Raw genomic sequence first — 17297 nt, 5'->3', positions numbered from 1 at the left:
ACAAGCTTTGAATAGTTGAAAGTAGGGTGTCATAAAATAAAATAAAATAATTATATACTGTATGCAAAAAAATGTCCCGTCAGTGATTCATGACATAGGCTATAATTGAATTACTATAATTTAAACATGTAAGTAGAATTTGAATATTATAGCTGGTCCATCACACACATCCACGTCCAAATTCATCCTCACATCTGCAGCAGAACTAGTCAGTCATGTTCTCACATCCCAGCAGGTATTGCTTGTAGCTCTGCGTTCATTTTATTTTTCTTTGCAAACAGTAGTTTTCTATACAATGTAGGAGATGCTCAGTGTGCCTCACCTTGAAACAACTTTTACCCCAGTTTTGTCAATCTCCCTGGAGATAAACCAGTCATCATCATCAAGGAGGAGTTCCACAGGATTGCAGGTGAATGAGGTAGAAATCTGATAAATTAATTCGAAATTCTATTCTCTCAATGACATTGTGCTCAGACTTGGACCTTCAGACTACATTTCTGATGTGGAGGCAAAGTGTTCTGGGTCAGTTCCTGACTCACAGATATATAGTGAGTCTTAGCTGAACAACAGACTTCACGTGGTAGGTAAAGGTTTGAAATAACTCACTTGTCTCCGTCCTTTTAACCACTCTAATGAATCCACTATACATCCTGTAAGACTTTGATGGCTTACTTTGATGGTGACAGAGGTCACCCATGTCAGTCAAGACTGCTGTCCCCTCACACTGAACCAGCCCCTCCCGTAGACAACAAGCCTGCTGAAAGCCCATTTCCAGTGCCTATGTCACCTCAGGATGTTTCCTGAGATGACCTGCGATATAACTGTGTTGTTCTTCATACCATTGCCTCTATTAGAGGAGAACAACACGTGTATCATGTGACTAGAACAGACAGAAAATAAAACTTGTAATGCCACAGCCATTTATATAAAAACTAAAGCCATTTTGGCTATTATCTAGGAAAGCATACAAAATAAATAGATGTCCGTTCTTGATTTCAGTTCTCACATAGTATAGGTAAATGCATGGGTTTGAATAGTCTGCTTATGGACTGTTTTTGTAACGTGCATATGCAGATTTACTCTTCTATTTGAATAAAATTAAAAAGTTTGACTAGGGTTTATTACGTATTTAACAACTGTTGATATAGATGAGAGCACGTTTAACGTGTGTGTAAAGAGCGTTATGTCAGTGATAAAACAACTGAACAATCAAATGGCCACTTGATTTTTACTGTACAATGTCAAACATAATGAGGATGAGTAGGATCCTTAATGAGATGATGCAGAAATCTTACCTGTGTGAACAATGTTTTAATATTTCATTCTCAGCTTGTCATGTGTGCTTCCCCACCGTGGGATTACACCTAAATAAAATAAATTAACAGACCACCCTTCAAGCTGCTTCCCTCCATAATTTTACTGCGACTGCAGCGGACTACATTTAAACTTACGCACTGACTCCCACGTCATCTTGACCTCGTCTGGGTATTTTGAGGACATCATGAGTTTGATCACAACCATTTTTACATTTTGGTAGTCATGAATCCCTTTTAGCTCACCAACCCAACAGCTGTAACCGTATCTCGTGCTGAGACTGCTGATGCTGTTCAAAAGTTAAATTTAGTCTCACTCATTCAGGACCTTGTTAGAGCTGTTCCCTCAACAGCTTCTACCGAGAGGCGTGTTATTTTCTTAACTTACCACCCATATCTGGTTTAAGCAAATAGATTTAATACCTACTATCAAACAAAAGCAAGTTTTCCATTAGCATTTTATTAAGATTGCTCAGATACTCATTATAAACAGCCAGCAAGAAACCAATCTCATAGCATGACATAAATTAAAATGGTTTAATGCTTATCAATTTCCACAACACCACCTCCTTTTCTCTTGAAACATGTCTCACTTCCACAAAAGATTTTTTTTCTCCCCCTTTCCCAGCGGATTACATCTAAAAAGCTCACCCACAAATTTCCGAAAGAGCTTGACAAAAAATAATCCTGGTGTGATTGTGAACGAGTGTCTTTCACTGAACGGTGAGTTCACTCTCAGACGTTAAGGTGTGACTGCGGCAGACGGAGCAGCTGGTGACGGAGACGTGAAGCTGGACACACCCAGAGGCACAGAAGTGTGTTTAGAACTGGAGCGACTGTGCCGGATGCTGTGACGGGAAGCTGGAAGAAAACGAGTGCTCGCACAGCCCTGATTCCAAAAAGAGTCAGGATGCCGTGTGGAATAGAAGTGAAATAAATCTGCTTAGTTTCATTTTACACACACCTGACTGGAACAGTGCAAACAGACACATCACAGGTGATCGAAGGAGTGATTGGGTGTGAAAGGCTCAGGCTGCTGCGTGTTGCACGACTTTGTGAAACAGAAATGCATAAAGGATCGTAATACGATTGATAAGTTTTTTAAAAGGTAAATATAATTAATTTTCAGACTACTGGGTTCTGCTTTTCCTAATTTAGTTGAAAGGGCGTCCCAACTTCTTGGGAATCTGGGCTGCATCCACGTCCCTGTGAGGGCCGTTCACATGGCTTTAACTTTGATCTGCTTCATCTTCATCTGCTTCTTCTCGATCTTCTTCTGCTCACGGCGCTGAGCTGCTTCCTGAAAAAAAAGAAAGGCAACGTAGAAATGAACAGGTGGACAACAAAATGTCCAGGTCATCACACACGCTGGCTCTAGATTTGCCATAAAGACTCGAAGCTGCTACAAGTGAACGGATTTCTCACCTCCAGGCGACGCTGTCTCTCAGGGTCCTCCTCGTTCATGATCCTCTCCTTCTCGGCCCTCTTCTTCTCCTCCCGGCGCGTCTGGGCCGCCTCCTGACGCTGGGCGTGCGTCTGCTTCAGGAAGTTCTCCTCCACGCGAGCGCGGTTTCTGTCGGCTTTCTGTTTGCCCTGAACACACGGGAAAGGTTGACGCTAATACTAATTTTACAGCACAAAACAGAGCAAATAAAAGCGAGCGGCCGTCTGCAAACAGCAGCACCAGCCTCCCGCTCACCTCTCTGTTGAGACGGAGCTTCTTGACTTTGTCGATGCTGTAGATCACCATGTTCATGAGCGGCAGCAGAGTGTCCATGTCTTTGGGAGACGTGTTGCCCATGCCAGGCACTACAGGTAAAACAAGAAAGACATTTAGAAATCATTAAGATTTACGTGAAACTACATTTAGTTACGACCTTTTAAGTTTATTAAGTTTTAAACCACAGACATGGAAATAGGAAACCTAAAATGATGTTTGTTCGCAGTCTGAGCTCAACTATGTGAAAAAGTTCATGGATGAAAATGGGAGTGACCTGAATCTGGATTATGTGTCAGAGGAACACGCCGTGCAAATAAAGCTCAAACACACCACAGTAAAACACTCTAGCCAAAACATGCAATATGGTGCCGGCTAACATAAGGAGATAGTGATTAGCAGAGACAAAATGTTCACCATTAAATGTAAACAGCAGCGTCTTCTTCGTCTCAGGCAGCTTTAAAGGTTGACCCTCCCTGAAAAAACAAAATAAAACAGGTTTAAAGCACATTAGAAAACAGGAAAACTTGGATGTGAGAAGATTTAGTAAAGACTTACTCTTGCATAACTTTTGGACCAGAAAATTGGTCCGAAAAATGGATGGACTCGATCTTGTCGGCGTGGTTCGTGATGTAATGCACCATCTAAAAGGAAAAGGTGAGGACAGATGAGAGAGGGAGACGTCAGATCAAAACATCCTGTCAGCGGCTTTGAGGCGTCTCTCTGCAGGAGGACTGAGAAAACAGAACGTTAAGACTCGACCTTGTTGTCCATCACCCCGTCTGTGACCTCGCCCATCTCACTGAGAATAGCCAGGGAGTCTGGGAGCCCATACTTGGCCCCAGACTTGGGCTTGTCACCGCAGAACTCACTCTAAGGAAGGAGAACAGAAAAAAATAGAGACCTTGACTGCGCTGCCATTAACTTGTGAGTTTAATGTGACAAACAGGAAGTGTACGGCACATTTACCAAGTCCTGCATCTCCTTCTGAAGCCTGGCCATGGCCTTCTTGGTGCCGACAGCAAACACAAAAGTGTCCATGTCCTCGTCGTTAAGCGTCACTTTGATTTGCTGCAAGCAGACGCACCATTAGCGAGAATCTGAGGCTACTTTAAGTCTATCCGATGTTTTACGTTTTGATACTGACCACTTGATCGCAGACGGGCCTCATCATCCTCGCCAAGACGTTAAGCAGGTCCTGCCTCTTCAGGAACTGGAACAGTTGAATGAATGAAATGCAAAGCAGCGACACAACAACAACACAGATGAAACACACACACACACACACGGCGCACCTTGAGCTGGATCAGCATGCCTTCACAGCACACACGCCCCGAACACCACAAGTTGTAGATGTGTTCGTTTTCCTGATTCAGCTTCCCGGTGCTCACTGCTTCTTTACTGGTGCCATCGTCACCTAGGAAACGCACAATACACGTCGCCCCCTGTCATCGTTTCATGCATTTGGTCCTAAGTAGTGCTAACACATGAGCACACGCTGCGCAGCTGAGCGCCGGACACGAAGTAGGAGGTGAAGGAACTCACCCACTAGTGCAAAGTTGCTCTCTAGAAGCTCCTTGTGCGAGCTGAACCAGGCCTGAGCGAGGCGACTGTTCTTGTTTTTGCCGATGATGTAGTTCATGATGTAGGCCAGGAGGCCGGTGACCATCAGGATCTCCATATAGTAACTCTCCCAGCTGTTCTGCAGGTGGGGGGGAACCTGGGGAAGCACAAAAAGCAGTTGGACATTCGGAAGGCCACGACGTAGACGTTGGCAAAAATGTTTGACTTATTGTATATGTAGGATTTTAAAATCAGAAGGACTTAGGTTTTCAAACAAGCAATCCTCACTGAGACGCTGACATGACATTTTAATTTTATAAGCGTATGATTATTCAGTTAGGAACTAAACATAATTTTGTGATGTTAACGTGACCAACAAATTTTAATCAGCTCATCATCCAGGAAAGTTAAAAGGAGATAGTGTTCATAAAAGAAAGAGGTGTGGATGAATCTGTGCTCAAGACCAACAGAAGCCGCACTCACACCGATTTTAGGAATTAGCCCGGCTTACTGTGTGGATTATGAGGGGGTCCTTCATGGGGTGGCCCGGCTTCTCCATGTCTCCAATCCCCTCAAATTCCTCCTGATCATATTTGCTGTACATGTCTTGGTCCTACAGAAACATGAAGATGAACTCACGTTGCTACAGATTCTGTATAGATGACTGAAGAAGTTAAATGACTTTACCGCCAACAGTAAAATGAGGCGGCGTACCTGTGTCTCTGAATCCTCAAAACCATCCTGGCCATCCTCCAGCTCCACGGTGGCTTCATCTTCATCTTCCTCCTCTTCGGGCTGCGAGGACGCTGAGGCGCGGGGCGGAGGAACGGCGTCCTCCTCAGCCGCCGGATCGTCGTTCATGTCCTCAAACTCAGCAAAGTCGTTGTCGTCAAAGTCTACGATGTCCTCGCCGTCGTCGAAATCATCACTGTAGCGACCTCTGGACGCAGGAACGCCCAGGAGGAGCAGCAGAACCGGTACCAGGAGGAGATACCCGCTTCTCATGGTGGGACCTGCACCAAAACACAAACAGGGGGTGAAACTTTAGACTTTTAAAAGTAGATTTCTAACTGCAGAAACTGCAGGATTATGGGGGGGGGGTACTTCTAAACAGACAAGGATTAATCCGAGTCGGGATTTAAAATACATTTTGTACAAAATGACCCAACTTTTCAAGATATTAAAACACTGTCTGTCATCTTCATGTGACTCGAACCAAGCAAACATTTAAACTACATATATTTAAATCCCTTCAATGATTTCGTGCCAGTGTCTGCAGACAGATGGTAATACTGATGTTTTAATGACCCCGTGTGGTATAATTAGGTAAACTCGTGTTAAGGAACTGTGCCATATGGTTGGAATAGTTAACTAACCAAGCAGGAAGCTTTAAGGTAGGAACTCTTAAGTTGAACCAACGATCACAACTAAGGGACGAGCTGCTAACAAGTTAGCATGAAATGTTATGAGTTTCTAAAGTGGTGAGAAATCCAAAACTGAAACTACACTCACCCCAAACGACACGTGTAGGATTAAAGCATAAGCCGTGATCATCACACACACACACACACACACACACACACAGACACACAGACACAGACACAGACACACACAGACACACACACACACACACACACACACACACACACACACACACACACACACACACACACACACACACACACACACACACACACACACACACACACACACACACACACACTTCCCCTTAATCATTAGCGGCTAGCAAATCAGGCGTTAGCATGTTGTCAGTGGCTAACTACCGTAGCATTTCAACGCTAGCGCCCAACCTAATCCTGTGACAAAAAAAACAACAACAAAACGACTCGTGTGAAACAATCAGAATGAAGTAAGACATGCAGTCACAAACCCTTAAAACTACTGTGACAACAAATGCTGGTGGGGTGTTCCTCAAGCAGCCCGAACTGTCCTTGTGACGATAGCACGCCTCAAGCTCCAAACTATTTAGCAACGCTGCACCCTTCAAAGTAAAAGTATCGTGCGTGGGTGTCCGTCAGCGCCCCCTTACAGTAATACAGAAAACCATTGCCAAAACCCCGCCTGTATGGGCAATGTAATTGGGAAGCTTTATTTTGAAGGTCTTAACCGGAAGTATTGATGTTGTTCTACTACGTCTGTTCTGACGTTAATGGGGTGAGGGTTGGCACAATTCTGACTCTTTAGTGCCCTCACTGGTCATATGTGTAACTACAATGTTTTCACCTCTACCAATGAGAGTTGGAGGAAATTAATCGCCCACGTTTGTTTTTTGTTACATCCCGCGAAGGGGATGTATTGTAATTTGTTTTGTTGTTTGTTTGTTCGCAACAAATTTTGAAACCGATTTGTTGATTAAATTCTGCGCAGTGCTTATCAGATTTTAGAGTGTTGTATTTTTCTTATTTTGAAGGCCGTATAAAGTAAAATTATATCATTTATTTTAAACATAAAACATTGTACTAGCTTGTCTCTTTACCCAATGAGTCATCTTCCCCATATTAATAACGATAATTAATGAATATTTTTAAAAAATATATTTTATTTATATTTTTCATCATAGTAACATCACCATGAATACTGCTACACCCTTGGTTCAATCATAAAGCAGTCAATTAGTTCAAAGGTGTTGATTTATATATGAATCCCCCCTTTGTATCAGTATCACAAAACTATCTTATTTACACACTTTTAGATTTAGTGTGTATATATACAGTACACACTAAATCTAAAAGTGTGACACAAAGGAAAAATAGATTGGACTCCATTTGTCAATGCCATTTGCGTATATTTGAATTTATAACATTTTGTAGACACCGGTCTCATGTGATTACAGCACGTAACTACATCACATTTACATATAAAATACTGGAGAGTGGAAAAAGTAAAGTTTCGTGTCAGTCGGTGTGTTTTTAATAAACCGCTGAACTGTAGTTTACCCAGTATTCAGGAGTCGCTCTGCCATCTAGTGGCTTTAGCGAGCAACTACAAGTAGTTGTCAAGTTCGATCTAATCATACGATCACACTTCCGATTTAATGGATTTGCGCTCATCTAAGCGTTCTTCTAAAATTATGAAAAAACAGAGCAAAAGACAAAAAAATCGAAACAATCTGTAGATAATCCTGACTACTTGATGGCAGGACATATCAATGTATCTTCAAAAATCACAGAAGAGAAAATAGTTTGAGGATGTTTACTGAAGTTGGAGGCTCTGTTTTTCCTTTTGGAATGGGAGATAAGTATCTGTACTGAACACCTGTCATTGAAAACTGAAAAAGACCCACGAATGAGGTAAAAAAAAAAGTCTTCATACCAAAACAGAATACCAGTTTTTTTCATAGTCAACATTGAAGGGTTACCATGACTTGGGTGAATGAGATTAAGAAATTAAATTAAGAATCGTTATTGGTCATCATACAAATGTATAAATAAATTTCTACCCAGAGAAAACCCAATTCAGACAGAGAGAACATGTAAAAGTTGGAAATACTGCGGTTTGAACCCATGACATTTTGGAGGAAAATAAAGCTGAATTAATGTGATGCATACATTTGAAAGTATCATTCAATGAAATATTACCATAACTACAAAAAGATGACCTTATTGAGCAAAAATTATTTTAGCAAAACCTTTATTTTGAAAGTGATAACCGGAAACGCTCTGTGCTCCGTGGATTTGACAGTTCTGTAGGTCGTAACGAGCAATGCGACTCTTTGTTAAGTAAAGTGGTGACAAATCTCGCTCTTAAACAAGATTCACTTAATTAAATGCTCACTATCATCTCATCTTTGGATTTTTGTTTTTGCGGGCTCAGTAACCGGTGACACTTTGCTTACTAGACTACTTAATTCGCGGTGAGCTAACGCTAGCGTGTTAGCTGCGGTTCGGGAGGATGTCGCTTCACGGCAAGAGAAAAGAGATCTACAAATACGAGGCGCCATGGACGGTCTACGCGATGAACTGGAGCGTCCGCCCGGACAAACGCTTTCGTTTGGCGCTCGGGAGTTTTGTGGAAGAGTACAACAACAAGGTGCGTAAGCCTGGAAACGGCCGATCTTGTGCTAACGGAGCGATAAAGATGGAATCGCTCGCAAAGCTAAGAGCTAATGCTAGTTTTGCTGCGCAGCGTCAAGGCGCACAGTCACTATAATAATGTTGTTATTATTGTTATTCTCTTAGTAATAGAAAAGTGCCACGTGTTCCTGCTGAAGGGTTTAGTAAACATGTTAGAAAGCTGTCTTTAGATGGTAAAATAATGACACCGTTTATAGCCGATGCTATTTCTGACCCTTCTCTGGTCCTGAAATAACCGGTAAGGTGCGCCCGGTCCTCAGGTCCAGCTGGTCGGTCTGGAGGAGGAGAGCTCCGAGTTCGTGTGCAGGAACACTTTTGACCATCCCTACCCCACCACCAAGATCATGTGGATCCCAGACACCAAGGGGGTGTACCCGGACCTGCTGGCCACCAGCGGGGACTACCTGCGCATCTGGAGGGTAGGGGGCTCCCTGTTGTTGTTGTTGTTGTTGGGAGTCTGGTGACGCACTGGGACAGTTTGAGAAAATGTGTATAAATACACACATTATGTACTTTAAATTTATTCATGGGTTTAATCTGATTCCGAGGAGAAGCTTCAAGCTGTGTGGATGAAATACCATTAGATAAAAGACCCAAGTTTTGGTTTATGTCAGCTGATATTTTTGGCGTCATCAGTTCCACATTGTTTTTTAATTGTTTGTTTGCAACAAACTGAATGGAATTGCTTGTAATCACACAATAGTAATGAGGTCATCTATCATAATTAAGTTCATCCACTTCCAGATCCATTCTTCACTCAGCCATCTTCTGTGACATTGTGTGTGTGTGTGTGTGTGTGTGTGTGTGTTGCTCGGAAACCACTTGAACTAAATTGTTGATTATATTTGCCTTTATGACGATACGCACCATGAAACAGATTAACGAGGGTCCATGTGATCCATCCATCTGATCACTGAATAGAAATTGATCCACAGCTGGAATTGGTTCCCAGATATAAAAAAAACCATCTAGATTTAGTACTTTGTGATATTAATAAACTAAGAAGTCGTCTGTGCCAGTCAGTGATGGATCATACTTGGTTTTTTAAACACGATCCAGTCAGTTTGTTCACTGCTGCAGCTTCGACAGCCAGTAGTTGTAAAATAATCCCTGATTGTGTGGCGTCTATCACACAGGTCAACGACACAGAAACACGTCTGGAATGTTTACTGAACAACAACAAGAACTCAGATTTCTGTGCTCCCCTCACCTCCTTTGACTGGAATGAAGTTGATCCCAACCTTCTGGGTGAGATTTCCGTTTTATTTCAAACGATAAGGAGGCTCAGAGTCGGACGTCGTCACTGTAAATCCAACCATTTGTGATCTTTCGGCAGGCACCTCCAGCATTGACACCACCTGCACCATCTGGGGGTTGGAGACCGGTCAGATGTTAGGACGGGTCAACCTCGTGTCTGGACACGTAAAGACGCAGCTCATCGCTCACGATAAAGAGGTGTGTGTGTGTGTGTGTGTGTGTTGGGGTGTGTCCGCTCAGTAAGATGAAGCCCGGCGAGGGTGCAGCAGCGTCACAAACTTTTCGACGATCCCTCTCTGCGTGTGTGCAGGTGTACGACATCGCCTTCAGCCGCGCAGGAGGAGGAAGAGACATGTTCGCCTCCGTCGGCGCCGACGGATCCGTCCGTATGTTCGACCTCCGGCACCTGGAGCACAGCACCATCATCTACGAAGACCCCCAGCACCACCCGCTGCTGCGGCTCTGCTGGAACAAGCAAGACCCGAATTATTTGGCCACGATGGCCATGGACGGCATGGAGGTCAGCTCGCTGTCGAACCTTTAATCGAATACCAAATTACTAAACTTTGCTGAAATGAGGGATTGACGTATTTTTGTGCGACAGGTGGTCATCCTGGACGTTCGCGTGCCGTGCACTCCAGTGGCTCGGCTGAACAACCATCGCGCTTGTGTCAACGGCATCGCCTGGGCTCCTCACTCCTCGTGTCACATCTGCACTGCAGGTAAACAGATCTGTAGTATAATGATAATCAAGACCGGCTGAATTGAGTTTAGAACTACTTTTTGTGCCACTGCTTGGCAAGAAAGCCACGAAAATGTTTTAATAGATGTTCAGAAGGAGCTTTTTTGTCCTGAAGAACTCCTCAAAGGCCTTGATCGACTTTAAAACCACCTTACAAGTGCTTTAAATGACTCTTCAGCTGTCGCTCTCATTCCTTGGTTTCTCCTCTCCTCAGCCGACGACCATCAGGCTCTGATCTGGGACATCCAGCAGATGCCGCGGGCCATCGAGGACCCCATCCTGGCCTACACCGCCGAAGGCGAGATCAACAACGTGCAGTGGGCGTCCACGCAGCCGGACTGGATCGCCATCTGCTACAACAACTGCCTGGAGATCCTGCGCGTCTGAAGCCGCCGACGCTCCAGATGATGATGAAGAAGAAGAAGAAGAAGAGGAGAAGGAGCGTCGTTTTACATTTGGGACTTGATTTCCGGTCCTCAGCCAACTGCTTTCAAAACAAGGACAAGGTCACGTGGACTGTTTTTTGTGTTTTTTTGAACGTATCGGGAGTATCGCACCCGTGCTCCGCCGTAACCCGGTTTACCTTTTTCCTCCCACTTCTTCCTCCAGCATTCTTCTATCACATGTGTTTTAAACTCATATTTATTTTGCTCACCCGGTAGCGTTCAGCATGTGTACAGCTGCTGTAGGAAGCTTTTAACTGTGAGCAGTCGTCTATGAAAACAGATTTTTATACTCGATGTGGTTTCAGCCGGCTTTGAGATTATCATGAAGGATCTAGATGTCGTGTTTTTCACCTGTCTGATGTGTAAGGTTCGATACGAAACCGCTGTAGGCGGCAGAAGGAGACCTCTCCGAGGCTTAGGGATACGTCTTAGCACTTCTCGTGGACTTTAAAGATCAGTCTTGTTTACCCCGTCTTTTCAAACGATCGTTGTATTGAGGATCCAACTTGTGTCCTGTGCATTTTTTAAAAAGTACAAAGTAACCTGAGAGGGATTCGTATCGTCTCTGCGGTGGCGTGTGTCCATCATATGGCGTGTTGTAGTTCGGCAGCCGTGTACAGCAACACTCAGAACCTACCAGAGCAATGTCGTGTAGCCTTTTTAACTTCCTACTTATTCTCTTTATTTCTTTCCGTGTAGAAGATCGTGCTTTGGAAAGCTGAAATTTTCTTTGTGCTAGAATGAGTTGTGAAATTGAAGGAGAGCGAAACTTTCTGACTGGTCGGCCTCTCTTTTTGTTGTTTGTTTTTTCAATAATTAAAGGGTTATGTCCTTGTAGCATGCCATTACAAGGCAAAATGTACATACATATAAATATATCAACTTCGGGTGTCGGTAAGCCAAGTGTTCATGTTGTAGCTTTTTCATAAAGTTTATTATTGAATTTGCTCTAATAAATTGTATTCCTCCATGTCCTAGGAACAAACTGGTTGTTCTGTTGCTTTGTTTTGTGAAATTGTTTATACTAACTTATGGAAGAAGCACAAAAAAACACCATCCAAATATGATCAAGTTTACATACATACAATATAGTTATGAAAAGAAAAATGAGTACAATACAGGTAGTCCTCAACATACGAACATAATAAGTTCCGAGAGGTTGTTTTTAAGTTGTTAGTTATTAAATTTCAGTCTATAATCGCCATTTGAGGTCATTTAAATGCCATAACTACTCTAAATACTAAAGTTCTATTACATAAGATGGACCAGAAACAATTACAAGATATAAATATAAAAAGTACAGGGATGTACTTCTGTCCCTACAGGGGGCACCTGGATTTGAACCAGGGACCTCTTGATCTGCAGTCAAATGCTCTACCACTGAGCTATACCCCCTGACACTTGACAACTTATTGTGTTTGGAGTCCAACTGAACAACTGAATGAACATTTTTAGCAGCTTGTGTAAAATCTTGCTATAATTTTGCATAATATCATCAATTATATATTTATTTTATTTTCACAGAGTGTTTCTCCAAAAACAGCCCATGTCCTATTGCGCCATCATCCATCACAGTTTTCCAGACAGCTTAGTGGGTGGTCCTTGTGATATTTTTTCCAACACAACAAAGCAACAACAGTGAGTCTCATAATTATAACTTATAACACTTATAATAGTATCATTTATTAGATGCAATGTAAATCAAAAGATAAATACTAATAATAAGTAATAATTTATGACAAAACCTTGCAAATTAAAATAAATGTTGTCATTGGCACCTCTGAGTATAGAGGGGGTCACTTTGGTCCGGGGGTGTAATTTTGTTTGGTTAAAGGATGATTCACAAGATTCATATTGATATAGAGATGATCTAGATTATGAAAAAAGACTAAATGCCATATTTGGAAATAAAAGAGCACAATTTATTACCAGAGGGATGTGCTTCTGTTCCAGGGGGCACCTGGATTTGAACCAGGGACCTCTTGATCTGCAGTCAAATGCTCTACCACTGAGCTATACCCCCTGACACTGAACACCTCGCTGCGTTTGGAGTCCAACTGAGTTACACAGAGCTGGAAGAAGAATTTACAAGACGTAGAAATACCGGCACAATTCAAATACATAAACAAATCATTGTGGGCTCAATGTGTCTTTAATCTAAAAGAAGATAAATACCTACAAGGAGTTGGTGCAGAAACATTCAGAAATATGAATGCTTAAAAATTCATTCAGGTTGGTACTCTTGTGCATTTTTTAAAAAACATAAAAAGAAAAAACTAGATTTATTTTCTAAAATTTTCATTCTCGATTATATGTCGGTTTTTAAAAAAAAAAAGTTTACGTCATTTCACTCAACGTCTGTCCACCACAAATATTAGACTCTTAATATCAGTAGAAAACCATTAAAATTACATAATATCATGTTACTGTACAAAACATAGGAATATAATTAAAGCATGAATCACAGCAGTTGTGTAGCATGTAGCATGTAGCAAGTAGCTCACCTTTAGAGTGGAGGAAGTGGAGGAAGAGGGAGGAGTTATTGTGGGTCAGAGTCAGAGATGGTCACCACTACCACCATCTTCACTCGTCTTTACTTTATCATCATAATAAACAGTGACGTGTCCAAAGCAGGAAGCCTGAACTTCTGAGACTCTCACAGGAACAACAACAAACAACAACAAGAGGCGGAGAAGAGTGTTGGAGCTGCGCGAACGCCGTGGTGCTGCCCCCCACGGAGGTTATGGCAGGAAGTGGAACTGCAGGACAATAGTCAGATGGCGGGGCGCTTTTGATTGCATCTCTGAATGTTCGTAAGCTGAGGACTACCTGTATGTTTTTAATGTTAAATGTGTGAAAAGCTTACCATTATTTTGCTGTCAATAACGGCTAATGTTGGCATTTAAGAAAATTTGCAATTATGCTGCATAATTTTTTTAAATAAAAAAAAAAACTTAAATATTGAGAAATGTTCATAATATTTGTTTAAAAACTGTTTCCCAAAGAATGATATGTACAGTTTAGCAAAAACTGCCAGGCGCTTGAAATAATGGGAGTGGTTTGCCCCAGTAGTTTTCTGCCTAGCAACATTCTAGCCTCAGGCTAAAGCAGGAATTGACGGTGTGTCTAGTGGTCTGGAGATGGGGTCGGGAGAAGAATTCTAGAAATCAAAAGATAAATAGTAATAAAATCTTTAACAAAATCTTGCAAATTAAAATATGTGTCATTGGCACTTCTTCACTCGGGGGTGAAATTTTGTTTGGTTAAAGGATGATTGACAAGATTCATATTGATATAGAGATTATCTAGATTATGAAGAGAGAGTAAATGACATATTTGATCAACACTTGGAAATTAAAAATAAAAAAACTCTCCCACAAGGATGTGGTCTGTCCCCTACAGGGGGCACCTGGATTTGAACCAGGGACCTCTTGATCTGCAGTCAAATGCTCTACCACTGAGCTATACCCCCTGACACTTGACAACTTATTGTGTTTGGAGTCCAACTGAACAACTGAATGAACATTTTTAGCAGCATGTGTAAAATCTTGCTATAATTTTGCATAATATCATCAATTATATATTTATTTTCTTTTCGCAGAGTGTTTCTCCAAAAACAGCCCATGTCCTATTGCGCCATCATCCATCACAGTTTTCCAGACAGCTTAGTGGGTGGTCCTTGTGATATTTTTTCCAACACAACAAAGCAACAACAGTGAGTCTCATAATTATAACTTATAACACTCATAATAGTAACATTTATTAGATGCAATGTAAATCAAAAGATAAATACTAATAATAAGTAATAATTTATGACAAAACCTTGCAAATTAAAATATATGTTGTCATTGGCACCTCTGAGTATAGAGGGGGTCACTTTGGTCCGGGGGTGTAATTTTGTTTGGTTAAAGGATGATTCACAAGATTCATATTGATATAGAGATGATCTAGATTATGAAAAAAGACTAAATGCCATATTTGGAAATAAAAGAGCACAATTTATTACCAGAGGGATGTGCTTCTGTTCCAGGGGGCACCTGGATTTGAACCAGGGACCTCTTGATCTGCAGTCAAATGCTCTACCACTGAGCTATACCCCCTGACACTGGACACCTGGAGTCCAACTGAGTTACACAGAGCTGGAAGAAGAATTTACAAGACGTAGAAATACCGGCACAATTCAAATACATAAACAAATCATTGTGGGCTCAATGTGTCTTTAATCTAAAAAAAGATAAATACCTACAAGGAGTTGGTGCAGAAACATTCAGAAATATGAATGCTTAAAAATTCATTCAGGTTGGTACTCTTGTGCATTTTTTTAAAAACATAAAAAGAAAAAACTTGATTTATTTTCTAAAATTTTCATTCTCGATTATATGTCGGTTTTTTAAAAAAAAGTTTACGTCTTTTCACTCAAAGTCTGTCCACCACAAATATTAGACTCTTAATATCAGTAGAAAACCATTAAAATTACATAATATCATGTTACTGTACAAAACATAGGAATATAATTAAAGCATGAATCACAGCAGTTGTGTAGCATGTAGCAATAGCAAGTAGCTCACCTTTAGAGTGGAGTAAGTGGAGGAAGAGGGAGGAGTTATTGTGGGTCAGAGTCAGAGATGGTCACCACTACCACCATCTTCACTCGTCTTTACTTTATCATCATAATAAACAGTGACGTGTCCAAAGCAGGAAGCCTGAACTTCTGAGACTCTCACAGGAACAACAACAAACAACAACAAGAGGCGGAGAAGAGTGTTGGAGCTGCGCGAACGCCGTGGTGCTGCCCCCCACGGAGGTTGTGGCAGAAAGTGGAACTGCAGGACAATAGTCAGATGGCGGGGCGCTTTTGATTGCATCTCTGAATGTTCGTAAGCTGAGGACTACCTGTATGTTTTTAATGTTAAATGTGTGAAAAGCTTACCATTATTTTGCTGTCAATAACGGCTAATGTTGGCATTTAAGAAAATTTGCAATTATGCTGCATAATTTTTTTAAATAAAAAAAAAACCTTAAATATTGAGAAATGTTCATAATATTTGTTTAAAAACAGTTTCCCAAAGAATGATATGTACAGTTTAGCAAAAGCTACGAGGCGCTTGAAATAATGGGAGTGTTTTGCCCCAGTAGTTTTCTGCCTAGCAACATTCTAGCCTCAGGCTAAAGCAGGAATTGACGGTGTGTCTAGTGGTATGGTGATGGGGTCAGGAGAAGAATTCTAGAAATCAAAAGATAAATAGTAATAAAAGCTTTAACAAAACCTTGCAAATTAAAATATGTGTCATTGGCACTTCTTCACTCGGGGGTGAAATTTTGTTTGGTTAAAGGATGATTGACAAGATTCATATTGATATAGAGATTATCTAGATTATGAAGAGAGTAAATTACATATTTGGTCAACACTTAGAAATTAAAAATAAAAAACCTCTCCCACAGGGATGTGGTCTGTCCCCTACAGGGGGCACCTGGATTTGAACCAGGGACCTCTTGATCTGCAGTCAAATGCTCTACCACTGAGCTATACCCCCTGACACTAGACAACTTGTTGTGTTCGGAGTCCAACTGAACAACTGAATGACCATTTTTAGCAGCTTGTGTAAAATCTTGCTATAATTTTGCATAATATCATCAATTATATATTTATTTTCTTTTCACGGAGTGTTTCTCCAAAAACAGCCCATGTCCTATTGCGCCATCATCCATCACAGTTTCCAGACAGCTTAGTGGGTGGCCCTTGTGATATTTTTTCCAACACAACAAAGCAACAACAGTGAGTCTCATAATTATAACTTATAACACTTATAATAGTAACATTTATTAGATGCAATGTAAATCAAAAGATAAATACTAATAATAAGTAATAATTTATGACAAAACCTTGCAAATTAAAATATATGTTGTCATTGGCACCTCTGAGTATAGAGGGGGTCACTTTGGTCCGGGGGTGTAATTTTGTTTGGTTAAAGGATGATTCACAAGATTCATATTGATATAGAGATGATCTAGATTATGAAAAAAGACTAAATGCCATATTTGGAAATAAAAGAGCACAATTTATTACCAGAGGGATGTGCTTCTGTTCCAGGGGGCACCTGGATTTGAACCAGGGACCTCTTGATCTGCAGTCAAATGCTCTACCACTGAGCTATACCCCCTGAC

The 17297-nt window shown here is 41.3% G+C and overlaps 2 protein-coding genes and 6 non-coding genes across 8 annotated transcripts; 1 reads left to right on the top strand and 7 right to left on the bottom strand.

The window, feature by feature from the left end:
- Positions 1-1752: 1752 nt before the first annotated feature.
- On the bottom strand, positions 1753-6590 carry ccdc47 (coiled-coil domain containing 47). The gene is made up of 13 exons (XM_068336786.1): positions 6485-6590; positions 5308-5606; positions 5105-5206; positions 4576-4750; positions 4326-4447; positions 4178-4243; positions 4000-4101; positions 3793-3903; positions 3589-3674; positions 3448-3506; positions 3013-3122; positions 2739-2906; positions 1753-2613 (listed from the first exon to the last, which is right to left on the bottom strand). Exons 2-13 carry the CDS (start codon positions 5596-5598, stop codon positions 2533-2535), a joined length of 1473 nt encoding a protein of 490 aa, XP_068192887.1. The 5' UTR covers positions 5599-5606; positions 6485-6590; the 3' UTR covers positions 1753-2532.
- Positions 6591-8287: 1697 nt separating this feature from the next.
- On the top strand, positions 8288-12111 carry dcaf7 (ddb1 and cul4 associated factor 7). The gene is made up of 7 exons (XM_068336085.1): positions 8288-8643; positions 8948-9106; positions 9824-9935; positions 10024-10142; positions 10255-10464; positions 10549-10666; positions 10901-12111. The coding sequence occupies exons 1-7, from the start codon at positions 8506-8508 to the stop codon at positions 11071-11073; spliced, it is 1029 nt and encodes a 342-aa protein (XP_068192186.1). The 5' UTR covers positions 8288-8505; the 3' UTR covers positions 11074-12111.
- Positions 12112-12455: 344 nt separating this feature from the next.
- Positions 12456-12527, bottom strand: trnac-gca (transfer RNA cysteine (anticodon GCA)). The gene has a single exon. It is a non-coding gene; the product is annotated as a tRNA-Cys (tRNA).
- A 556-nt stretch (positions 12528-13083) lies between these two features.
- Positions 13084-13155, bottom strand: trnac-gca (transfer RNA cysteine (anticodon GCA)). The gene has a single exon. It is a non-coding gene; the product is annotated as a tRNA-Cys (tRNA).
- A 1377-nt stretch (positions 13156-14532) lies between these two features.
- Positions 14533-14604, bottom strand: trnac-gca (transfer RNA cysteine (anticodon GCA)). The gene has a single exon. It is a non-coding gene; the product is annotated as a tRNA-Cys (tRNA).
- Positions 14605-15160: 556 nt separating this feature from the next.
- On the bottom strand, positions 15161-15232 carry trnac-gca (transfer RNA cysteine (anticodon GCA)). The gene has a single exon. It is a non-coding gene; the product is annotated as a tRNA-Cys (tRNA).
- Positions 15233-16594: 1362 nt separating this feature from the next.
- Positions 16595-16666, bottom strand: trnac-gca (transfer RNA cysteine (anticodon GCA)). Its single transcript has one exon. It is a non-coding gene; the product is annotated as a tRNA-Cys (tRNA).
- Positions 16667-17221: 555 nt separating this feature from the next.
- trnac-gca (transfer RNA cysteine (anticodon GCA)) lies at positions 17222-17293 on the bottom strand. Its single transcript has one exon. It is a non-coding gene; the product is annotated as a tRNA-Cys (tRNA).
- Between the last annotated feature and the right edge of the window lie 4 nt (positions 17294-17297).

Source organism: Antennarius striatus, chromosome 16, assembly GCF_040054535.1.
Source record: "Antennarius striatus isolate MH-2024 chromosome 16, ASM4005453v1, whole genome shotgun sequence".
NCBI lineage: Eukaryota > Metazoa > Chordata > Actinopteri > Lophiiformes > Antennariidae > Antennarius > Antennarius striatus.
Note: the sequence above shows the minus strand (reverse complement) of the source record. Positions and strands in the feature narration are given on the sequence as shown.